Consider the following 26,378-nt stretch of genomic DNA (forward strand, 5'->3'; position numbering starts at 1 on the left):
AACAGGGCTTGTGTTGGTAATGAAACTATACACAGCCCAAGAGGTTGTGATACTCAACTATGCCTCATGTTGAGCTGCTACTGAGAAAACCAGCAACAAAGAGCACATTACACAGATTCAGTGAGATGGCTATATCGCCACCAATTAAATCCTCTACACTTAGAACTAGGTGACCCAACTCTTGTACAATATTATCAATAAACAGAATCCTCTGCTGCCACATCTACTGCTAAATACTGAACAGTGCAGAATTGTTCATCCTCTGGCATAGTGCAAACATAGCCGCCAACATATTGGGGTAGGAATTAAAAAATGGTCAGAGTTTTCTCTTTACACCGAACATTAAGAATCCATCATTCATGCTTGGCAAGTTACCTCATTGTGTTCCAGACAGGCAATCATGATCTCTGAGAGAATAACCACACCTGTCCTTCCAACACCAGCGCTGCAGTGTACCAAGACAGGAGGGTTTGGGCTCTTGGGATCCATTGTGCTGTTCGTGTGACGGCGCACTGACTGGATCTCCTCCAGGTAGGCTATGGTTGGAAATAAAGTAGGTATAGATACAGCAAAACAGCACAAGATGATCAACATGTAGACTGTAAACAAACATCTCCAAGTATAAGTCGCAAGCGACATGTTTCCTTTTATAAAATCATTTCCCAACAGCGATTCCAAAGTGATGGTGTTGAACAGGTTTCAGCTGAGTAGATGCTTTTAAGAACTCTCTTACATATTCCTATCACCTCTATATTTTATTTATTTAAAAGATTTTATATACCGTCATTCATAATTACATCATTACGGTGTACAAAGACCTTAAAAAACATCAAAATACAACAGTCAAAGAACAATAATCAAATACAATATACAACAATTAAAAAACTTAAAGAATCCCTGTCAGTTACTTTTATGGGCATAAGTAGTCACCACCTGTAAACAGGGTTCTCCATAGACAGCAGGATGAATGGAGAAATTACTTACCCGATAATTTCGTTTTCCTTAGTGTAGACAGATGGACTCAGGACCAATGGGTATAGTGTACTCCTGCTAGCAGTTGGAGACGGATCAGATTGCAATCTGACGTCAGCCCTATTACATATATCCCTGCAGGAAGTGCAGCTCTTCAGTATTCTCCTCGAAAAGCACTGTGGATATATGTATGACTGAATAATTTGAATAACTGGATTAACTTTATCACGTGTTTAACTTGATTAATTTGAACTGGTTGAATTGGCTATAGCAGGAGACCGCCAGTGTCCTCAACCAAGAAACGTCGACACCCGGTAGGATGGGTGTCCTAGATCAGTGCTTCTCAACCGGTGTGTTGTGATACACCAGTGTGTCGTCAAGCATCGGCAGAGGTGTGTCGCGTTCTCCCGGTCTCTCCCACTGCTCCTCCTTCCCTGCTGCCGTTGCCACCAGGCTATCAGCACGTTCAAGCCCAGTGAGAACGGCAGCAGTAGAAGAAGCAGTGGCACCTGTGGGCCTTTTCTTCTTCCCGCGCCACCCCCCGTGACCCGGAACAGGAAGTGATATGCGGTGTGCGGGAAGGAGAAAGCCGTGCCGCGTGGAAAAATAGCAGCGGCGGCAGCGGCCCCCGAGCAATTGAAGCAGCCGGTAATCGGGAAAGGAGACATCAGCGTGAGCCTCCCGCAGCCGATGGGATTCTTCTTTCTTGGCCTGCGGGGGCTGGAGGAGGAGGCTGTTGCATCTAAAATTTGTGCTTGGGGGGGGGGGGAGGAAGTGAGTGAGAGAAAGAGAGAAGCAGCCAGCCTGCGTGTGATTGAGAGCATGTGCGTGATTGAGAGAAACTGGTCAGAGAGCTGATGTGTATGTATATGTGAGAGACAATGAAAGTGACTGCTCAGGGAGATGACTGATGTGTATGTGAGAGTGTGAGACATTAGACAGGGAGGTGACTGATGTGTGTGTGAGAGAGAGAGAAAAAGCATGGAAGTGAGAAATCTGGGTATGTGAGAAAGCATGGGCATAAGAAGCCTGGTGTGGGGTGTGTGTGAAAGAAAGCATGGGAGTGAGAAGCCTGTGTGTGTGTGCATGCATGAGAGAGAGAGAGACTGGTTGGTAAGGTGACGGTGTGTGTGAGAGAAAGAGACTGGTGTGTGTGAATGTGAGAGAAAGAATGTGATTCAGGGAATGAGAAGCCTGTGCAGGTGGAGAGCGAGCATGGAAATGAGAGAGAGACTGGTGTGTGTGTGTAACAAAGTGATTATGGGAATGAGAAGCCAGGGAGTGAGAAGCCTGTGTGTGTATGCATGAGAGATCAGGTGACGTGTGTTTGTGTGTGTGTGAGTGAGTGAGTGAGTGAGAGAGAGAGAAAGTGATTATGGGAATGAAAGCCTGTGCATGTGGAGAGAACAAGCATGGGAGTGAGAGACTGGTGAGTGTGTGTGTGTGTGTGTGTGTGAGAGACAGAGAAAGTGATTATAAGAGTGAGAAGTAGATCACGGGAGTGGGAAGCCTTGTGTGTGTATGGCATGAGAGAAACTGTTCAGGAAGGTGATTGGTGTGTGTGTGTCAAAGACTGTTTGGGAGATGATTGGTGTGTGAGAGACAGAAACTGGTCATGGGGGCATGACTGGTATGGTGTGTGAGAGAGAGACATGGGCACTAAGGAAGAGGACCATGAGTATAGAGCTTAGATTATACTGCTGCTTCTGGTGTGTGCCACGGCCTGCATGGAAGGGGAGTAGGAGAGCTGCTGGAGAGGGTAAGTAAAGGTGGCCTTTTAAGTTTATTTTTCTTGATTGACTGCCATTTTAATTATTTAATATTATGTGATGTCTGCTTTTTTGAAATATTTTATTGGTGTTTGGAGAATGTTTAATAGTTTTTATGAGTTTTTAATTGTTGGATGTTATTCTGTTCATAGCTATTTTGAAACATGTATTCTGCTTATTAGTATAGTTTTACAATTATTTCTGTGTGGAGATCTATAGCTGCTTGCTAGTTCTGTTTTCCTAATAAGAGGTGTATTGGTTTTTAGGACCTGATTTAATATTTGTAGTGTTGCCTTTTCATAGATATGGAATACACTCAACAGGCGCAACCCTAATACAGGTGTAACTGTGTGCGGATTAGTTTATGTGCAATACTACAGATCCTGGGAGTATGTTAGGTCGGTTCTGTGTCTGTTACCGAGATGAGATATTTTACTAGCATGTAAGCGTTTGTATCAGTCTTATTTGTTGTGTTTTCTCAAGAGGACATGCATTGGTGGTAAACTGCTGTCTTTTCATAAGTAGGGCTATTGAGCCTGGAAGTAGAAGGAGTTTGAGTTGCTGATACTGAGATGACACCAGAACATCTTTTTTGTGGGGTGAGTTGTATGGGGAATGTCATAATTCTGCTTTACATCCATTATTGTGGGTCAGGGGTGTTCCCGTGGATGCAAACTATACTTTTACATCTAGCCCTGTGACGATCATGGGTCAGTGTGTCATGCATGTGAGAACCATCTGTCAGGTGTGTCCCAACAGAAAAAAGGTTGAGAACCACTGTCCTAGATGAAGGAAAGCATGGCTTACCCTTGAATCACTCGCTCCCGGGGATGTCCCCCGAGAATTCCATGAGTAACAGTAGCCGTAGGTCGGATGCTGAGTCCATCTGTCTACACTAAGGAAAATGAAATTATCAGGTAAGTAATTTCTCCATTTCCTAGCGTGTAGCAGATGGACTCAAGACCAATGGGATGTATAAAAGCTATGTCCTACCGAGCCTGAACATCCAGGCGGTAAAACCTGGAGAAGATGTGGATGGAGGACCATGTCGCCGCCCTGCAGATCTCGGCGGGTGACAGCATCTTGGTTTCTGCCCAGGACACTGCCTGGGCTCTAGTAGAATGGGCCTTGACTTGTAAAGGCGGTGGCTTGCCTGCTTCCACGTAGGCCGCGCTTTGATGACTTCTTTGATCCAGTTACAATGTTACAATGTAAAATAAGTAGCTTCTGCCTTATTTCTGTTCAGTTACATGTAAACCGATGTGATATCTCGATTGAATGTCGGTATATAAAAACAAACAAATAAATAATTGGCACCATGTCTGACAGGCGGTATCAGACACACCTGCTTCTGCAATGGAACAGGACTTCTTTGCTTCAGCACTGAAATACTCTGCCCTGACAAGAATGGGGATTAGCAGTCCTCACCGAGGAGGACCTCTGTGCTGAGACAGACAGGAAAATTAGTTCTTGCCTGATAATTTTCGTTCCTGTAGTACCACGGATCAGTCCAGACCATGGGTTAAGCCCCCGTTCCAGCAGTTGGAGACAGACCAGAGTTCTGAGGCATGCCCATATAAGGACGGAACCCACCCAGGAACCCTCAGTAAAACTATTGTCAAAGCAGAAAAGGTATAAGATCAAGCAAGTACCAGGATAAATAGTAAATTTTAATTTAAAAGAACTAAATAACATAACAAGCAAGATGCTTCCGGTGCCTAACAGCAAATCCCAGAAAGATGATGCAGAAGACAAAAATAGAGAAAAAAACCTGTAAGGAGGAAAAAACCAAACAACAAGATTAACAAGAACGAATTCGAGCGGACAGAATAAGAACGGGCGGGTGTCTGGACTGATCCATGGTACTACAGGAACGAAAATTGTCAGGTAAGAACTAATTTTCCTTTCCCTGTACGTACCCGGATCAGTCCAGACCATGGGATGTCTCAAAGCTTCCCTATAGAGGGTGGGACCCAGACAGACCCGCTCGAAGCACCTGCTGACCAAAGGAACCAAAGGCTGGAGCCTGAACATCGAGTCGGTAGTGACGAGCAAAAGTATGAAGAGATTTCCATGGAGCCGCCCTACATATTTCTTGCGATGAAACCGATTGAGACTCCGCCCAAGAAGTCGCTTGAGAATGTAAAGAATGAGCTTTAAGGCCTTCAGGAACTGGTAGGCCCTTGCAAATGTAGGCTGAAGAAATCGCCTCCTTCAACCAGCAATCGTAACCTTAGAAGCTTGCTTCCCCCTGTTGGGACCACTCCACAGAACGAAAAGATGATCGGAAACCCAAAAATCATTAGTGACCTCAAGATAATGCAATAAGACTCGTTTGACGTCAAGACGACTGAGATCACTATTACCAGAAGCCGCGAGATCCTCTGGTGAAAAGGCGGGGAGTTCAACGGACTGGTTAATATGAAAAGACGAAACAACCTTAGGTAAGAAAGAAGGTACGGTCTTTAGAGAGACGCCAGAGTCTGAAAAACGCAAGAAAGGGTCTCTACAAGATAGAGCTTGAAGCTCAGACACTCTCCTGGCTGAACAGATAGCAATCAGGAAAACTGTCTTGAGAGTCAAGTCCTTGAGAGTGGCACGACGAAGAGGCTCAAAAGGAGCCGTACAAAGAGCCCGAAGCACCAAATTCAAATTCCACGAAGGACAAATAGACCGGACAGGCGGCCTTAAATGCTTAGCGCCTCTGAGAAAACGAACGACATCCGGATGAGAGGCGACCGGCTGACCCTCAATGGTGCCCAGGAGAGAACCAAGAGCTGAAACCTGAACACACAGAGAGCTGACCGAAAGACCCTTGGAGAGACCACGCTGAAGAAAAGAAAGTAAAACCGCAACAGAAGGCGAGCGAGCTGAAACACCCAACTCTTCACAAACATTTTCAAAAACCTTCCAGACCCTCACATAAGTAAGGGAAGTTGATTGTTTGCAGGCCCTGAGAAGGGTGGCAATAACTTCATCTTCATAACCTCTGCATCTTAAACATCTCCGTTCAAAAGCCATGCCGCTAGACAGAAGCGATCCGCCTGGTCGGAAAATACGGGACCCTGCCGCAGAAGATGGGGCAGATGACCGAGACGAAGAGGTCCGTCCACCGAGAGATTCACCAGATCCGCGAACCATGGCCTTCGGGGCCACTCGGGAGCCACGAGAATGACCAGACCGGGATGGAGTTCTATTCTCTGAAGAACCTTCCCCACTAACGGTCACGGTGGGAACACGTAGAGAAGAACGTCGGAGGGCCAGGGGAGAACCAACGCGTCCACCCCTTCTGAACAATGCTCCCTTCACCGGCTGAAGAACCAAGGAGACTTGGAGTTGGCTAGCGTCACCATGAGGTCTAGGTGAGGAGGGCCCCACCTGCGCACAATTGATCCATCGCTACGTCTGATAACTCCCACTCACCGGGATCGAGATGTTGACGACTGAGGAAGTCTGCTTAAACATTCTTTTTTCCCGCTATGTGGGAAGCTGCCAGGCGATCCAAGTGCCTTTCTGCCCAGAGAAAAAGTTTGCTGGCTTCTAACGCCATTTGACAACTTCGAGTTCCCCCCTGCCGATTTATGTAAGCTACTGTGGTGGAATTGTCTGATAGAACCCGGACAGCTCTGTGACGAATCAGAAGAAGAAAAAACTTGAGCGAGACGAACCGCTCGGGCTTCTAGGCGATTGATGTGCCAGCGAGACTGGGACAGGGACCAGAACCCTTGAGTCGTTTGAGATTGGCAGACAGCCCCCCAACCGGAGAGACTGGCATCTGTCGTTACTATGACCCAAGAAGAAGTCAAAAGAGGCATTCCCTTGAGAAGGTGGGCCGGGGAGAACCACCATTGTAAGCTGGCGATGGTAGAGTCAGAGAGGGGGAGGATCTCCTGATACTGCTTGGATATCGGTTTCCAACGGGACAACAATGCTTTCTGCAAAGGACGCATATGAGCAAATGCCCAGGGGACGAGATCGATCGTGGAAGCCATGGTCCCTAGGACCTGGAGGTAATCCCACGCCATGGGAAGAGGGAGAGAAACAAAATTGTTCAACTGATCTATCAGATTGATTGTCCGCGAGTCTGAAAGAAAAACTTTCCCGATCCGGGTGTTGAAAAGTGCGCCCAAAAATTCCAGCTCTTGCGAGGGGAGAAGAGTGCTTTTGGAGTAATTGATTATCCAACCGAGAGAAGTAAGAAGGGCTAAGACCCTGTCTACCGCGAGCACATAGAGAGAGATGGACTTGGCCCTTATCAACCAATTGTCCAGGTAAGGATGGACTAAAATCCCTTCTCGGCGGAGAGCTGTTGCAACGACTACCATGATTTATTTATTTATTTTTATTTATTTAAGGTTTTTTTATACCGGCATTCAAGAACTCGTTCTCATCATGTCGGTTTACAGAAAACAGGGGTGCAAAAATATAACCGAAAACATAAATAAACATGGAGAAGAGAAGCAGTTACAATTAACAAGGGTTCATGAACTGGGATTATAAGAAATAAAAGAGATAGAGGAGGATAATTATATACAAGTGTACAATGTAAATAAGGAGTCCTCTGTATATACAAGAGAACAAAATAAATATGGAGTCCACTATATACAGCTACTTAGCATAGGAGTCATTGATGGATCTTGTTAGGTGGAGTTCGGGAAGGCTTGGTAAAGGTGCAGGGAGCAAGTGGCTAGACCGAATGGGAGAGCCACTTGCTCCCTGCACCTTTACCACTTGCTCCCTGCACCTTTAGCCACTGCTCCCTGCACCTTTACCAAGCCTTTACCAAGGCTTGGTAAAGGTGCAGGGAGCAGTGGCTAGACCGAATGGGAGAGCCCGAAACTGGAAGTGCTGACCTAGGATCTGAAAACGAAGGAACTTCTGATGTCCTGACGAATGGGGATGTGAAAATAAGCCTCCTTCAGATCTAGAGAAGCGAGAAATTCCCCGGGACGAACCGCTGCAATTACCGCCCGCAGGGTTTCCATTTTGAAACGGGGAACCTTGAGGGCCTGATTGATCCTTTTGAGATCCAGAATGGGACGGAAATAATCGTCCTTTTTGGGGAAACAACGAAGTAAATTGAATATTGGCCGGCGCCCCTTTCGTGTACCAGAACTGGAAGGATTGCCCCTAATTCCTGAAGATTCAACAAGGTGTGGGAAACCGCAGGCCACTTGGAAGGGCCGCAAGGGGAAACGATGTAGAGATCCGGAAGGTGTCTGGCAAATTCTAAAGCGTAGCCGTGCTCTATCACATCGAGGATCCAGAGGTCGGAAGTGATTTTGGCCCACTCCCCGAGAAACAGAGAAAGACATCCACCTAAGTTTCGTGCGGAGGAATGGACCAGCCGAATCTCACTGGGGAGCTGACTTAGAGGTGGTGGACTGCTGATGGCCATCTCGGAAACCTCGACGGCCACGAAAGGAATGGGACCAAGACTGTGACCTGGATACCCCTCCCCTGGGGAGGGATCCACGGGCTCTGTTAACATAACGGCGATTCCCCCTGAAGCGAGAACGAGACGGGAAAAAAGACTGACTGTTTGGGACGGTCCTCTGGCAGCTTATGTACCTTGTTTTCCCCCCAAGGACTGAATAAGCTGTTCCAGGTCTTCACCAAAAAGCAACTTGCCCTTAAAAGGAAGATTGCCCAACTGAGCCTTAGAAGCATCAGCAGACCAACTGCGCAACCAGAGAAGACGTCTGGCAGATACCGCTGAAACCATAGCTTTAGCTTGGACCCGAAGCAAATCATATCCGCACCATAGGCTATAGCACCCTCCAAACGTTCAGCTTGCTCAGCCTCTGCAGACGGGAGGTCCTGGGTGCTGAGTAACTGCTGCATCCACCTAAGGCTTGCCCCGCTGCATGAGACTGCTGCAAATTGTCGCCCGGACACCAAGAGCTAAGACTTCAAAAATGCATTTTAAATAAAATTCAAGTTTACGGTCCTGTACATCCCATAAGGCTGTAGAGCTCACTACCGGGATGGTAGTGCGCTTTGTCACAGCGGTGACAGAAGAATCTACCTTAGGAATTTTTAACATGTCCAGGCAGTCCTCAGGGAGTGGGTACAATTTATCCATAGCCCTTCCAACGTGAAGACCAGTCTCTGGGGACTCCCATTCCCTGAGGAGGCGCAGGCGGTGCATAGGATGAAAAGGAAAACTGCGTGGTAAAGCCCTGAGTCCCACCAGGGCCGGGTCCACGTTTGGTGTCATTGCCGCCGCCACAGAGTCATCTGGGGGGGCATCAATTCCCAATTCCTACAAAACAAGGGAATAAGAGGCTCCAGCTCTTCCTGCCGAAATAAACGCAGGACCCGGGGATCATCGCCCTCTAAGGGGGGGGGGGGCAGTAGAATCATCATCATCCCCTGCATTGAAAGGATCCAAAGGAGGCTGGGGAGGAGGGTCCACCAGGGGAGGGGGAGCTCCCGGGACTAAACGAACCCTAATAGGGCCCTGAGGGTCCTGGACGACGTCAGGGGAAGGCACCGGTAAATTAGGAGGGTTAGGAAGGGAGGAAAAACAGGGGGGGGGGCTACCCCCCTCTGTAAACTGGCCAGGTAAGAATCATGCATTAATAACACAAATTCTGAGGAAAAACGAGGCCGGACGGAATTACTCACGGGGGGGAGGGGGTGGGGGGGTGAGGGTCCGAGCCACCCCCCCCCCCCCGAGAGTGAATTGGGCTCAAATCGGTGGGAAAAATCGGATCCCCAGCCCCTGGAGAAGCAGGAAGAGTTTCTTTTGAAAATCCCAAATTGGCCGCCGGAGACACGCGTTCCCGGGACGGGAACGGCTTTGAAATTAGTCAGGGAGCCCTTCCCCGAGGTGGAAAAGGTGGCGGTTCGATGGAGGAGCCCTCACCCCCTGAAACGCACCGAGAGCAAACCCTTTCTCGGGAGAGCCGGGAGGCCGACTCTCCGCAGGCTAAACAGCAAGATGGCCGCGGCATCGAGCAGGAAAGCAGCCGCTTAGGTAATTAAGAACAGCTGAGCAGGGAGCCCCTGAGGAGCTGGGCGGGAGAGATTGAACCCCGCTCCTTCCTCACAAAATAAACTGCTGCCTTTTATATTGGTTAAATAAAATTATATATTCTGTGAAAGTGAGTTGTCTTTTTTTTTTTTTAAAGAAATTCACAGAAGCAGGGGCATGAGAGTCATCCCTGAAGGCTCAACCGAGGTATGTGCATCTCGGGGCACGGCAGCAGTAAACGTGGGGAGAGGGACTGGCACCACCAGTATCACCCACACTAGGTCACCGGGAAGGGAACCTAGGCTGACAGAAAATCAAGGGGCACAGCCCCCCTAGGAACCCCAAGAGCGAGGGAGACAAAACTGTCTGCCCTGACACAGTCAGAGAAAACTGACAAAAAGAAATTCTCTTTATTTTATTTTTTTTAAATTAGTAAGAGGAAAACTGAAATTGTACTTGCGTGAATTGCCCCAAAGAAAGAAGAAGAAAAGAACAACCGAGGGCAAGTGAAAACAGGGAACCAAAGGGTGAGCTGTTCCAACTGCTGGAGACAGACGAATACTGAGGGTTCTTGGGTGGGTTCCGTCCTTATATGGGCAGCCTCAGAACTCTGGTCTGTCTCCACCTGCTGGAACGGGGGCTTAACCCATGGTCTGGACTGATCCGGGTACGTACAGGGAATGTGCCCTGGATGGTGCTGAGTCTGGATAGGCAGCTTGGTACCACAGAAATCTTCCACACCAAGTACAGGAATGACACCTGCGCCAAGGAGGTCCTACCCTGCCTTTGGGCCAAGACTAGCTCTACTCTGGCAGAGGACTATGCCACCGATGCAGGCTTCTTTGGTGCAGGGGGAGAAGGGCACAGAAGGGATCCCACACATCTGAGGCACTCTTCTCTGCACTATAGCTGGCACCTTGCTCTATATTCAATTCCTGACCTAAGACAGATCTGAGAACTGGCACCACAGAGGGAGCCTTTTTTAACTTGCAGAAGTGGAAGGGAGAAGTATCATGCTTCTATATTTTGCACCTAGAGTCCATTAATGCCCCACTACCTGTAGAGCCTCCATTTTCCAGATTCGTTGTTGCTGCACTTGCAGGGTATCCTAGTTGGCAGAGTCATGGATCAGCCCTAGGCTGCAACAGCAAACAACGTGAATCTTAACATCAGCATCCACAGATGCAAGCCCCAGATTTCTCCATTTCACACTTTTTTTTTTTTGGCAGAACGGAAAAGTTCTGTTGAAAGGCTGAAGAAGTGGCTTGCAAAAGTAAAAAAATGCACAAAAACCAGGCCAACATAAATGGCCAGACAACAAAATGTTGAGAGAGACTGGGAAGATGTCCATGAGGTAATTTTATATATTCTTTCAGCAGTTTCTCTTTTACCTCATGGACTGGGAAGATGTCCATGAGGTAAAAGAGAAACTGCTGAAAGAGAGAATAGTGAAATATCTACAGTCCGGAGAATTGATGGACCAGAGGCAACATGGATTCACCAGGGGAAGATCCTGTCAGACAAATCTGATTGACTTTTTTGACTGGGTAACCAAGGAATTGGATCAAGGAAGAGCACTCGATGTCATCTACTTGGATTTCAGCAAAGCTTTTGATACGGTTCCGCACAGGAGACTGGTGAATAAAACGAGAAGCTTAGGAGTGAGTGCCGAGGTGGTGACCTGGATTGCAAATTGGTTGACGGACAGAAGACAATGTGTGATGGTAAATGGAACTTTCTCTGAAGAGAGAGCGGTTTTAAGTGGTGTACCGCAAGGATCAGTGTTGGGACCGGTCCTGTTCAATATCTTTGTGAGCGACATTGCGGATGGAATAGAAGGTAAGGTTTGTCTTTTTGCGGTTGACACTAAGATCTGCAACAGAGTGGACACGCCGGAAGGAGTGGAGAGAATGAGACGGGATTTAAGGAAACTGGAAGAGTGGTCGAAGATATGGCAGCTGAGATTCAATGCCAAAAAGTGCAAAGTCATGCATATGGGGAGTGGAAATCCGAATGAACTGTATTTGATGGGGGGGAAAGGCTGATGTGCACGGAGCAGGAGAGGGACCTTGGGGTGATAGTGTCTAATGATATGAAGTCTGCGAAACAATGCGACAAGGCGATAGCAAAAGCCAGAAGAATGCTGGGCTGCATAGAGAGAGGAATATCGAGTAAGAAAAGGGAAGTGATTATCCCCTTGTACAGGTCCTTGGTGAGGCCTCACCTGGAGTACTGTGTTCAGTTCTGGAGACCGTATCTCCAAAGAGACAAACACAAGATGGAAGCGGTACAGAGAAGGGCGACCAGGAAGGTGGAGGATCTTCATCGGATGACGTACGAGGAGAGATTGAAGAATCTAAATATGTACACCCTGGAGGAAAGGAGGAGCAGGGGTGATATGATTCAGACTTTCAGATACTTGAAAAACTTTAATGATCCAAAGACAACGACAAACCTTTTCCATAGGAAAAAAATCAGCAGAACCAGAGGTCACGAGCTGAGGCTCCGGGGAGGAAGACTAAGAACCAATGTCAGGAAGTATTTCTTCACGGAAAGGGTGGTGGATGCCTGGAATGCCCTTCCGGAGGAAGTGGTGAAGTCTAAAACTGTGAAGGACTTCAAAGGGGCGTGGGATAAACACTGTGGATCCATCAAGTCTAGTGGGCATAAATAGAGAGGAGGCAGCAAACACTGCACAGAGCGGCAGTAGCCACTGAGGCATTCACGGAGCGGGATGCCAGTGGCCAGTAGTTGGTGTTCCACTTTCATGCAACAAAACACTGCACGGAGCGGCAGTAGCCACAGAGGCATTCACGGTGCGGGATGCCAGTGGCCAGTGATTGGTGTTCCACCTTCACGGAGCGGAAGGATGAAGGGCTGCCATCTCAAAAAAAAAAAAAACAAACAAACAAGCAAACAAAACAGGGGTGGGTAAGGGGCAGGGGTGTGGCCTGCTGGTTGCAGCGGTTGCTACCCCTGATTGAGCTGGATGTTCACTAGGATGGCGCTGCTCTCTGCATTGGTGGAGGGGTGGAAGGGAATTGGGGCCGGAGGGTGCTGGAAGCCAATAGAGACGAGTGGGAGGGAGAAAAAGGGGGAAAAAAAATGGATTAACTGCGTAGCTTGCTGGGCAGACTGGATGGGCCGTTGGTCTTCTTCTGCCGTCACTTCTATGTTTCTATATGTTTCTATGTAACTTGGATGAAGCAAGACTAAGAGTCACAAGGCAACATTTGTGCCTGGGGGTCACCTGCGCATGCTCAGTAAAGTCTTAAGGAGCTGGGTCTTTGTCAGCGCCATCAGATGTCACTCACACATGACGACTTATTCACGCCTGCTTGTTGGAGAAGCAAAGATGTGTGGTTCTGCCACCCTTGGAACTGAAATTACTTTTTTACTTGTGTGTTTGGAATATTGATTCCTAATCCCAATAGTACCTCCCAGCATTTCTCATTGTATTGTAATATCTTTGTAAACAAGGTACTGTCATATCTGGAAAAGAATCTCTTTTAGGGGAAAATGAAGTGATCTGATTAGTACAGCGGTTCTCAACCGGTGTGTCATGAAGCAGCAGCAGGTGTATCGCATGCCTGCTGCTCTTCCCCCCCCCACCACCCTTCACCTCAGTGAGACGAACACTGCTGCCATTCCTGCCCGGGCTATCGGCACATTCAAGCCTCGAGGGGAACGGCAGCAGTGTTTTGTGGAAGCCGGCAACAGGAATGTGACCTTTTCTTCTTCCCGCCCCTGTGGCCCGGAAGAGGAAGTGATGTCTACCGGGCACATGAGAAGAAGAAAAGGCCATGCCTGGATGCTGCTTCTGCAGAAGGAGCACAGCACCATTGCCCCCCCCCCCCCCCGGCTCAGACCTCCCCTTCTTTTGCCAGCACGACACCAGCAAGAAAATAATAAACCTCGCAAAAAAAAAAAAAAAGGCTGGGGTGGGGAGAAAAGCATAAAATTACATTCTCAGCTGATTGCTCTGTGCCGCGATCGATCGGAGCACAAGCAAACAGCTGAGTGCTGCCTTCTTAGCGACTATGGGGCTGGGGAGGTCACTCCTGCTGCGGTTTCCAGCCTGTCAGGACTCTGCTTTTAATAGCAGCATACTGGCTACCTTAGCTGCTATGTGTGCTGTGGGTGGGGTGAGTGAGACAGAGAATGAGTCAGCATGTGTGTAAGTTTATGAGAGAATGTGTGTGTAATTAAGAGAAATGTGAGAGCAAGAGAGTGGTCAGGCAGGTGACGTGTGTGTGTGTGTGAGAGAGTGAGAGAGAGAGAGAGCTTGGTCAGGCAGGTGACTGGTGTGGGTGTGTGTGTGAGAGAGCTTGGTCAGGCAGGTGACTGGTGTGGGTGTGTGTGTGAGAGAGAGCTTGGTCAGGCAGGTGACTGGTGTGGGTGTGTGTGTGAGAGAGAGCTTGGTCAGGCAGGTGACTGGTGTGTGTGTGTGAGAGAGAGAGCATGGTCAGGCAGGTGACTTGTGTGTGTGTGAGAGAGAGAGAGCTTGGTCAGGCAGGTGACTGGTGTTGGTGTGAGAGAGAGAGAGCTTGGTCAGGCAGGTGACTGGTGTGTGTGTGAGAGCTTGGTCAGGCAGGTGACGTGTGTGTGTGTGTGAGAGAGTGAGAGAGAGAGAGAGAGCTTGGTCAGGCAGGTGACTGGTGTGGGTGTGTGTGTGAGAGAGCTTGGTCAGGCAGGTGACTGGTGTGGGTGTGTGAGAGAGAGAGCTTGGTCAGGCAGGTGACTGGTGTGGGTGTGTGTGTGAGAGAGAGCTTGGTCAGGCAGGTGACTGGTGTGGGTGTGTGTGTGAGAGAGAGCTTGGTCAGGCAGGTGACTGGTGTGGGTGTGTGTGTGAGAGAGAGCTTGGTCAGGCAGGTGACTGGTGTGGGTGTGTGTGTGAGAGAGAGCTTGGTCAGGCAGGTGACTGGTGTGTGTGTGTGAGAGAGAGAGCATGGTCAGGCAGGTGACTTGTGTGTGTGTGTGAGAGAGAGAGAGCTTGGTCAGGCAGGTGACTGGTGTTGGTGTGAGAGAGAGAGAGCTTGGTCAGGCAGGTGACTGGTGTGTGTGTGAGAGCTTGGTCAGGCAGGTGACTGGTGTGTGTGTGTGTGAGAGAGAGCTTGGTCAGGCAGGTGACTGGTGTGTGTGTGTGTGAGAGAGAGAGCTTGGTCAGGCAGGTGACTGGTTTGTGTGTGTGAGAGCTTGGTCAGGCAGGTGACTGGTGTGTGTGTGTGAGCTTGGTCAGGCAGGTGACTGGTGTGTGTGAGCGTGTGAGAGAGAGCTTGGTCAGGCAGGTGACTGGTGTGGGTGTGTGTGTGAGAGAGAGCTTGGTCAGGCAGGTGACTGGTGTAGGTGTGTGTGTGAGAGAGAGAGAGAGTGAGAGAGACTGGTCAAGCAGGTGACTGGTGTGGGTTTGTGTGAGAGAGAGAGAGAAAGTGAGAGAGAGAGAGAGTGAGACTGGTCAGGCAGGTGACGTGTGTGTGTGTGAGTGAGTGAGTGTGTGAGTGGGAGAGAGAGAGAGAGAGAGAGATTGGTCAGGCATGTGACTGGTGTGGGTGTGTGAGAGAGATTGGTCAGGCAGGTGACTTGAGGGTGTGTGTGTGTGTGTGTGATAGACTTGTCATGGGCCCTAAGGAAGAAGAGCATGAGGACAGAGCTTCAGCAGCCCTTGCTGCTTCTGGTATGTGCTATTGGCCTAAAATGGAAAGCAGTACGAGAGTTACTGGACAGGGTATATTCGCCATGCTTAGTCAGATAAGCTTTGAATATTGACCTCTGTATGGTCTGTAATTTTTAATTCTAAGTCTACTGGAGATTTGAAGCAGAAAATTTGCTTCTTGATTTTTTTTATTTTTATTTTTTTTAAAGTAAAATGCCTAGAAATGGCTCAGATTTCCTGTTATACAGAGCATCCACTTACTTCCCAACATTTCCTAAACTTAAACCAAGTGTACAAAACACAATGTATTCTGCTTATCCATATCCTGAATGGTATAGGATTTAGGATGAATGTATCATACAAAATATCCTGACTGAGAAAAAAAATTATTTTAAAATCAGAGAAAAGCTGTGCAGAAATTTAAATGACCCACTGGTCTCAGTTATTCCCAAAGATCCTGTTACATTTTCCTGAATGTTTAACTATACTGAAAGTGTTTGTAAAAAGTAAAATTCTGCAAAATAACTTGAGGGGGAAGATTTACTTTTCACACATTCCTAAACAGAAGACATTCAGAACTCTCTCAAAAATCTCAAAAGCAGCATGACATTTAGCAAGCATACCTAAAAATCCTTTCAGGTCTTGCGGGCAACCGTGTTCTGGCCAATCCATGTACTGGAGGTGCCACACCGTCCTCTCCTGGCCCGTCAGCAGGTGCTTGATCTTCAGGCCTGTTGTGGCATAGCAGCCAGAGTCTGTACGGAATCGAGTGGTTATCTTAAATCTCCCGTAGGTGACGGTGTTGTGCCTCGAGCCAAGCCGAGGCCAGTACCTAAAACTCTTCTCTCTTCCACCTTCCTTTAAAGCAATGCAATAAAATGCAAGTCACCTAAACATATCTATACCCTGGACTTCAGTCACATAAAAGGCTGCATTTTCAATTGCTCCTGCAGTTTAAGTGACGGAATGCATGTACAGTGCTTTAAAGTACATGGAAATTTTTTTAAATTAAAAAAAACCAACTTGGACCATGGATAAATGAATTATGATGAAAATGTATTGCATTTGTTTTACTCCCTTTTGGCTCAGCAGCATCTTTCTGCTTCCAGCTTGAGTTGGAATCTGCTCTAATTGGACTATTTGGGGTTTTTCCTCATTTTATTTCCCTTCCTATCCACCCTGGCCATTGCAGGGACAACCCTCCATCTGAGAGGTAGAGATTGCTTCCTTCCAGAACCTAGGATAAATATGTACTAGAGCCAGCCAGTAAGTGATGCTGTTGAACAATGGCTGAGACTCCTACTGACTGTAAACAATATCTCAGCAGCATCCCTAGCCTGAATAGATGCCACATCTGGAACCAAACTTGGGTTTCCTGCATTGCGTTGCCACTGAGCTGGCCTTTGTTATATTTTGTTTAAAGCTTGAGCAAAAACTAGGAGTTTTGGGAGAAACATACTTATGACTAAAGGAAAGTCCAGCAAGTGTAGTCATTTCTCAGTGGTAGGATAAAGAGTAAAATAGTAAAAAGATCATAAAGGAAATATGGGCAATTGAAATATGGTGTTATAGAAAAATTGTAAAGATTAGTTGGAAAGATATGATCTCAAATGAAAGCGCATAAGATGTTTGGAGATGTAAGAACCTTGCTAAAAAAAAGACCTGGTCAAAAGAAATGATTATATATACTCAAGAAGGTCTAGCAGCACATTCGCTATTTTAGTACTGGAGAGCATGATAGAGGAAAGCAGAGAGCAATCTAGGGAAATAGCGAGGTTGCTTACCTGTAAAGATTCTCCGTGGATAGCAGAACAAACAGCCACCTGACAGACTGAAGTTTGGTACTGTTCTCTTGAAGCTCAGAAAGTGTAAACCTTTCTGAGCATGCACAGGACTTCTCATACTACTGCCACCACATGCCTTCTCTCAGTATAACATCTAGCTAATTTCAATTTACTGGGGAGGAAGGAAGAATTGTGTGGCTGTTTGTTCAGTTGTCCATGGAGAATACCAGTTACAGGTAAGCAAACTCGATTTCTCCATGGAAAAGCAGCAACAATAAAGCCATATAAGTGGGGACTCCCAAACTAAGGATTACAATTGAATCTGAGTTCACATATGGTTTCTTGCAACCATAGCATGCGGTAAGTTGAAGTTTTAGTTTAAAATATTTCTCAGCACAGCTTGACCAAAATTTACTGTCCGTGTGTGACTTGTTCCAAGCTGTAATGCTTGGTAAAGCTATGTATCGATGACTACATAGCTGCTTCAGAGGTCTATGATGGATGCTGAATTAAGGTGTGCCACAGAGCTGGCAATTGATATAACTTGGATGTGATAGAAAGTCATAGACCTCAAGCTAACAATGAGATATACTTTGAGTTAGCCATCTAGACAAGATTTGTTTTTTGACTGGATTTCCTTGTTTATATTGTATAATATAAAAAGCTGTAAATTCCTGCATGATTTTGTTCTGCCTAGAAAGAAAAAGTGGGCCCTTCTACAATCCAATGTATATAGATCTTGTTCTGTTTAGATTAGATGAGGTTTTGGAAAAAACGTAGGAAACATTCTGGTTCAGTTGACACTCTTACTATTTTCGGTAAAAACTTTGGAGGAGTCCTGAGAATACCTTTATTCTTGAATATAGGAAAATTAGTTCTTACCTGATAATTTTCATTCCTGTAGTACCATGGATCAGTCCAGACCATGGGTTAAGCTCCCGTTCCAGTAGATGGAGACAGACCAAAGTTCTAAGGGCAGCCCATATAAGGACGGAACCCACCCTGGAACCCTCAGTATAACCCATTGTCAAAGCAGAAAATACAAGATCAAGCAAGTAACAGGATAACTAGTAATTTAATTTAAACCAACAAAATAACAGAACAACTGAATGAACTGTGTAACTAAACGCTCTTGTATATCTACCCCCGATCATAACGATGCTTCCGGTGCCTATTAGTAAATTCCAGGAAGATGATGCAGGGATCAAAAAAAGAGAGAGAGTCCTATAAGAAGGAAAAAAATATAATAACAGGAAGAAAATTCGAGTGGCCAGAAGAAGAATGGGCGGGTGTCTGGAATGATCCATGGTACTACAGGAACGAAAATTATCAGGTAAGAACTAATTTTCCTTTTCCTGTACGTACCCGGATCAATCCAGACCATGGGATGTCCCAAAGCTTCCCTACAGAGGGTGGGACCCAGACAGTCCCGCTCGAAGCACTTGCCGACCAAAGGAACCAAAGGTTGGAGCCTGAACATCGAGTCGGTAGTGACGAGTAAAAGTATGAAGAGATTTCCATGTAGCCGCCCTACATATTTCTTGCGGCGACACAGATTGAGACTCCGCCCAAGAAGTTGCTTGAGAACGTAAAGAATGAGCTTTTAGGCCTTCAGGAACTGGTCGGCCCTTGCAAATGTAGGCCCAAGAAATCGCCTCCTTCAACCAGCGAGCGATCGTAGCCTTAGAAGCTTGCTTCCCTCTGTTGGGTCCACTCCACAGGACAAAAAGATGATCGGAAACCCGAAAATCATTAGTGACCTTAAGATTTATTTATTTATTTATAAACTTTTCTATACCGTTGCTAAGTTAAATACCATCGCAACGGTTTACATGTAATAAGACTCGTTTGACATCGAGACGACGAAGATCATTATTACCAGACGCTGCGATATTCTCTGGCGAAAAAGCAGGAAGTTCCACTGACTGGTTAACATGAAAAAACGAAACAACCTTAGGTAAGAAAGACGGTACGGTCTTGAGAGAGATGCCCGAGTCCGAAAAACGCAAGAAAGGATCTCTACAGGATAGAGCTTGAAGCTCAGACACCCTCATGGCAGAGCAAATAGCGACCAAGACGACAGTCTTGAGAGTCAAGTCTTTGAGAGTGGCTTGACGGAGAGGCTTGAACGGTGCCAAACAAAGAGCTCGAAGGACCAAGTTTAAACTTCATGAAGGACAAATAGACTGGACAGGCGGTTTGAGGTGCTTAGCGCCCCTGAGAAAAAACGTACAACATCCGGATGAGAGGTGACTGCCCGACCTTCGATAGAGCCCAGGAGGGAACCAAGAGCCGAAACCTGAACTCGCAGGGAGCTAACCGAAAGACCCTTGGAGAGACCACGCTGAAGAAAAATGAGAATAACCGCAACCGAACGAGCCGAAACACCCAACTCCTCGCAGACGTTATCAAAAACCTTCCAGACCCGGACGTAGGTAAGCGATGTTGACTGTTTGCGAGACCTGAGGAGTGTGGCAATAACTTCATCCTTATATCCACTTCGTCTCAAACGTCTCCGTTCAAAAGCCATGCTGCTAGACAGAAGCGATCCACCTGGTCGAAAAATATGGGACCCTGCCGCAGAAGATGGGACAGGTGACCGAGACAAAGAGGTCCGTCCACAGTGAGATTCACCAGATCCGCGAACCACGGCCATCAGGGCCATTCGGGGGCCACAAGAATGACTAAGCTGCGATGGAGTTCTATTCTCCGTAGAACCTTCCCCACTAACTGCCACGGTGGAAACACGTAGAGAAGAACGTCTGAGGGCCAGGGAAGAACCAGCGTATCCACCCCTTCCGAACAATGCTCCCTCCACTGGCTGAAGAACTGGGGAGACTTGGCGTTGGATAGCGTCGCCATGAGGTCCAGGTGAGGGGGACCCCACCTGTGCACGATTAGGTCCATCGCTTCGTCTGACAACTCCCACTCGCCGGGGTCGAGATGTTGTTGACTGAGGAAGTCGGCTTGAATATTCTCCTTGCCTGCTATGTGGGAGGCCGCCAGGCGATCCAAGTGCATCTCTGCCCAGAGAAAGAGCTTGCTGGCCTCTAGCGCCATTAGACGACTTCAAGTCTCCCCCTGTCGATTTATGTAAGCCACCGTGGTGGAATTGTCCGATAGCACCTGGACCGCTTTGTGGTGAATCAGAGGAAGAAAAAATTTGAGAGCCAGGCGAACCGCTCAGGCTTCTAGACGATTGATGTGCCACAGAGACTGGGAGATGGACCAGAAACCTTGAGTCATTTGCGATTGGCAGAAGGCCCCCCAACCGGAGAGGCTGGCATCTGTCGTCACAATGACCCAAGAGGGAGTCAAAAGAGGCATCCCCTTGAGAAGATGTGCCGGAGAGAACCATCATTGTATACTGGCTATGGTAGAGTCGGAGAGAGGGAGAATCTCTTGGTACTGCTCGGACATCAGTTTCCAACGGGATAACAATGCTTTCTGTAAAGGGCGCATATGAGCAAACACCCAGGGGACGAGATAGATCGTGGAAGCCATGGTCCCTAAAACTTGCAGGTAATCCTACGCCGTGGGAAGCGGTAGAGAGACAAAAGTGTTCAACTGATCGATCAGGTTGAGAGTCCGTGAGTCCGAAAGAGAAACTTTCCCGACCCGAGTACTGAAAAGAGCACCAAGGAATTCCAGCTCTTGTGAGGGCCGAAGATTGTTTTTGGAGTAGTTGATTACCCAGCCGAGAGATGTGAGTAGGGCAAAAACTCTGTTTATCGCGTGCGCATAGCGGACTTGCTCCTTACCAGCAAATCATCTAGATAAGGATGGACTAAAATCCTTTGTCGGACAGCTGCCGCAACGACTACCATGATCTTGGTGAAGGTGCGGGGAGCGGTGGCGAGATCGAAGGGAAGGGCCCGGAACTGGAAGTGCTGGTCTAGGATCTGAAAGCGAAGGAATCTTTGATGTTCCTGACGGATGGGGATGTGAAAATAAGCCTCTGTCAGATCGAGGGAGGCGAGGAACTCGCCGGGACGGACCGCCGCAATCACCTCGCACAGGGTTTCCATCTTGAAATGGGGAACCTTGAGGGCCCGACTGACCCTTTTGAGATACAGGATGGGGCAAAAGGAATCATCCTTTTTGGGAACAATGAAGTAAATTGAATACTGGCCAGCGCACTGTTCTTGCACCGGTACCGGAAGGATAGCCCCCAAATCCTGAAGTCTCAACAGGGTGTGACAGACCGCAGGTCGCCTGGAACGGCCGTAAGGGGACATGATATATAGATCCAGCAGGTCCCTGGTAAGCTCTAACGCGTAGCCATGTTCTATCACCTTGAGGACCCAGAGATCGGATGTGATTTTGGCCCATTCCTCGAGAAACAGAGAAAGACGCCCACCTAAGTTTCGTTCGGAGGAATGGACAGGCCGAATCTCATTGGGGAGCTGACTTAGTGGTCGTGTGTTGCTGATGGCCATCCCAGAAGCCTCGACAGGAATGGGACCAAGACTGGGACCTGGAGACACCACCCCTGGGGAAGGAGCCACAAGCCCTGGTGCCGTAACGGCGGTTTCCGCTAAAGCGAGTAAGAGTTGGAAAGAAAGACTTCGAGACCTAGGGGTCATCCTGGATAATCACATCAACCTTAAGAAATTTATAAGCAATACACTAAAAGACTGCTTCTTTAAATTACACACACTAAAAAACTCAGACCCTTACTTCACCCCCCAAGTTTCTGTACAGTCCTCCAGATGACTATATTCTCCAACTCGATTACTGTAACTCTCTCCTCCTAGGCTTACCTAAAAACTCTATCCACCCTTTACAAATACTACAAAACACAGCCGCCCGAATCCTCACCAACACACACAGAAACGAACACATAACACCAGTACTAAAAGAACTACACTGGCTCCCAATTCCCTCCCGCATTCAATATAAGACTCTTTCTCTAATACACAAAGCACTGTACAATCCAGAGATGAATTGGCTCAACGACTCTCTTAGCCTCCACCAGGCTACTAAACCCACCAGACACCAATACCTAGCTACCATTCAAACCCCCTCCCCCAAAATCACCAACCTGGCCTCCACTAGAGCACGTGTGCTCTTGGTTGCCGGTCCTACCCTTTGGAATACAATGCCAGTTGAGCTGCGACAAAAGGATTGCCAAAAAACATTCAAACAAAAACTTAAAACGTGGTTGTTCACAAAAGTCTTTACCTAACACCAATCAGCCTACACTCCTGCCCATTTCACCCCTATTTTCCCCAAAAACCTCTCCCACTAGATTTCATCCCTTCCCCAGCCTCCTCAGCTGGACCCTTCCTTTCCTATTTTGTTACGAATATACCTCCTGCAAACTCTACAAACCTTAGCTTAAACATTTCTTGTCACCTCTGCAACCTTCATAGAATCGGCTTTGCAAATAATTCATTCTACAGCCCAATGTATATAATCCCTGTATTTAGTTCACCCAGTCCTCCATTGTATTTAGTTCTCCCTGTTTCAGTTGCAGTTTATGATGTCTACTTCCCCTTGCCTGTTCCATGTCAAACGCATTACATGCGTAAGTTACTGTTACACTGTAAACCGATGTGATATCTTTGATTAATGTCTGTATATAAAAACCATTAAATAAATAAATAAATAAATACATACATACATACTGTTTGGGTCGGTCCTCTGGCAGCTTGTGGACCTTGTTCTCACCCAAGCATTTAATAAGCTGCTCCAGGTCCTCACCAAAAAGCAACTTGCCCTTGAAAGGATGAGTGCCCAACTGAGCTTTTGAAGCATCAACAGACCAATTACATAGCCAGAGAAGATGTCTGGCCGAGACCGCAGAAATCATAGCCTTTGCCTGGACACAAAGCAAGTCATAGAGAGCATCCGCACCATAGGCTATAGTGCCCTCCAAGCGGTCAGCTTGCTCAGCCTCTGCAGACGGGATGTCCTGGGTGCTGAGTAACTGTTGCATCCACCTAAGGCTTGCCCGCTGCATGAGACTGCTGCAAATAGTCGCCCGGACTCAGAGAGCCAAAACTTCAAAGATGCGTTTCAAATAAAATTCAAGCTTACGGTCCTGCACATCCCGTAATGCTGTAGCGCCCACCACAGGAATGATGGTAAGTTTCGTCACCGCGGTGACAGTAGAATCTACCTTAGGAATCTTTAACATGTCCAGGCAGTCCTCAGGGAGCGGGTATAGCTTATCCATAGCCCTACCAACTCGAAGCCCCGTCTCTGGGGACTCCCATTCCCGGAGGAGAAGCAAACGGTGCATTGGATGAAACGGGAAAGTACACGGTAACACCCTGAGTCCCGCCAGGACCAGGTCCACGTTTGGTGTCATCGCTGCCGTCACAGAATCATCTGGTGGGGCTTCAATTCCCAGTTCCTGGAGAACAAAGGGAATAGGAGGCTCCAGTTCCTCCCGCTGAAATAAGCATAGGACACGGGGATAGTCATCCTCTAGCGGGGGGGCTTGAGCTGTGGTATCATCGTCCCCTACGTCAAGCGGGTCTGAAGGAGGCTGGGGGGGGGGGGAACCCTAACCGGGCCCTGAGGGTCCGGAACATCAGGAGGGGACGGCACAGGAAAAGGAGCAGGTTTCGGAGGAAGGGAAACAATTTGGGGGGGGGGGTCCATCTCCCTCTGTAAGCTGGCCAAGTAAAATTCATGCATTAAAAGGACCAAATCAGAGGAAAAACGGGTCTGGGCCAAATTTTTCATGGGGGGAGGGGGCGGGGGAGGTGAGGGGGGGTCCAAGCCACACCCCCCCCCCCCGAGAGCAAACAGGGCTCAAATCGGGGGGAAAAAAAACAGATCCCCAGCCCCCGGAGAAGCAGGAAGTGTTTCATCAGAAACACCCAAAATGGCCGCCACTGACACGCGTTCCCGGGACGGGAACGGCTTAGAAACACGTCTGGGAGCCCTTCCCCGAGGTCTAAAATTTGGCGGTTCAGAAGAGGAGCCTTCACCCCCCGAAATACACCTGGAGCACACCCATCGCTGGAGTGTCGGGACGCCGACTCTCCACAAGCTAAACAAAAAGGTATCCGCGGCATGGAGCAGGAAAGCGGCTGCAAAGCTAATTGAAAACAGCTGAGCTAGGAGCCCCTGAGGAGCTGGGCGGAAGATTGAACCCCGCTCCCTCCTCACAAAATAAAAAACAGCTGCCTTTTTTTATTTATTTATTTTTAAATAAAGACCAAAAAATTTGACAAGTAAAAAATATATTCTGTGAAAGATTGGGAAAACAAAAACAGTTTTATTCACATAAATAATTCACAGCATTCACAGAAGCAGGGGTATGATAATCCTCCCTGAAGCTCCACCGAGGCATGGGCATCTCGGGGCACGGCAGTAGATACAAACGTGGGGAGAGGGACTGGCACCACCAATATCACCCACACTAGGTCACCGGGAAGGGAACCTAGGCTGACAGAAATCAAGGGGGCAAAGCCCCCCTAGGAACCCCAAGAGTGAGGGAGACAGAACTGTCTGCCCTGACACAGTCAGTCAGATAAAAGAGTACTTACATGAGCTTGCCCCAGAGAAAGGAAAGGAAAGAAACACAGAGGTCAAGCTAAACAGGGAACCAAAGGGTGAGCTGTTCCACCTGCTGGAGACAGACAAATACTGAGGGTTCCAGGGTGGGTTCCGTCCTTATATGGGCTGCCCTTAGAACTTTGATCTGTCTCCACCTGCTGGAACGAGGGGCTTAACCCATTGTCTGGACTGATCTGGGTACGTACAGGGAATTGGGTATACAGCAAGTAGGTAACTAGCGCTTGTAGTTTGCTTACTTGAAGTTACTGAAAGTTACCATGATTAGAAATAGTGCTTTCCACATTATAAATTTCATTTGTGCTGTGGCCAAGGGCTCAAATGGCACCCTCATTTACTGTTTTAGCACTATATTTAAGTCCCATTGTGGTGACTTTAATGGAGGTTTTAGATTTAGTTCCCAATAGGTCTTGAGAGACTGGATAACCTCTTGTTTACTAGTGATAAGAAGCCCTTAAATGAATTCTTATTGAATGTGATTTTAGACCAGGGTCTACCAGATGTAGTAGGAAATGAAGACGACATGGATGGAACAAGAGAAGGGGTCTTTCTTCCAAGAACACTACTCTGAGAATCTCCTCCATTTACAGTTATATGATTTTCTGGTAGTTGGTTTTCTTGCTGCTAACAAAATTTTCTTTACTTTTGGTGTGACTTATTTTTAATCATTTGGCTTTCAATATCCATGCTGTTAATTCTAGCTACTGAAGACTGGGATGAAGAACTGATCCTCTGAATTGACTGATCCTCTGTGAGGGCATGGAAACCAAGTTTGTCATGGCCAGTACGGAGCTATTAGAATCATTGCTCCTTTGTCTCTTCTTAGTTTGAGAATATTTTTCAACATCAGTGGACTGGATGGAATTGCATAAGTTAGACTTATGTTCCATGGCACAGTGAATGCATTCATTGCTATAGCATTTTGGGATGGTCTTTTGGAACAATAATGAGATAATTTGTGATTGGAGATGCAAAGAGGTCCAAGATTGGTGTCCCCCACATTGTGAAGAGACTGTACTGTGGAGTCGAGACACCATTCATGTGGCTGAAGTCGACAGCTTAATTTATCTGTGAGTATATTGTACTTGACTGGAAAATTGCCGAAATCTGCATTCTTTATTGCCCAGTTCCATAAGGGTAGGGCTTCCTTGCAAAGCCAGAAAGATCCTGTCCCCCCTTATTTGTTTATATAAAACAGCTACTTGATTGTCTGTCTGAATTTTGTCCAGTAACCAGGATTTGAATACACGCACAGCTTACAATTCCAGCAGATTTATGTAAAATTTGGATTCGTCTGATGTCCAAATTCCTTGCTATTGTATCAACATGCACTCCCCATCCTTAATGTGACACATCTTATGATTGTATTTGTGGAGGATGAATATATGGCCATAAAGTAGGTTCTCTTTATTTATCCACCATTTTAGTGAGACAAGCAGGTCCCTATTCACAGGATCTCTGTAGCTTAGAGGCTGAATTTGTTGATTCAGATTGTCTTTTTTAAAGCCACTATGCCTATCTCATTTTCAGCTGTATTAATGGAAGGACATGTACTGTTGACACCATGTAGCCTGACAATTTGATGAATGCTCTGGCAGATATCCACTTTTATTTGAATATTGATTGAGCCTTCCGCTGCAAGTTGATCATTCTCTGAATTAGAAGATAAGATTTTCCTTTTTCCAAAT

General features: G+C 47.3%; 1 protein-coding gene across 7 annotated transcripts in view; it reads right to left on the minus strand.

The window, feature by feature from the left end:
• Nucleotides 1-26,378, minus strand: part of PTPN21 (protein tyrosine phosphatase non-receptor type 21) — a 191,305-nt gene that overhangs the window by 5,184 nt on the left and 159,743 nt on the right. For all 7 annotated transcript variants that reach the window (XM_029597749.1, XM_029597748.1, XM_029597746.1 and 4 more), the window contains 2 exons: nt 15,997-16,231; nt 376-536 (listed from right to left, as the gene is read on the minus strand). In XM_029597749.1, coding sequence (XP_029453609.1) covers nt 376-536; nt 15,997-16,231 — 396 coding nt within the window. The remainder of the gene's footprint in view (nt 1-375; nt 537-15,996; nt 16,232-26,378) is intronic.

This window comes from Rhinatrema bivittatum, chromosome 4 (assembly GCF_901001135.1).
Source record: "Rhinatrema bivittatum chromosome 4, aRhiBiv1.1, whole genome shotgun sequence".
Taxonomy (NCBI): domain Eukaryota; kingdom Metazoa; phylum Chordata; class Amphibia; order Gymnophiona; family Rhinatrematidae; genus Rhinatrema; species Rhinatrema bivittatum.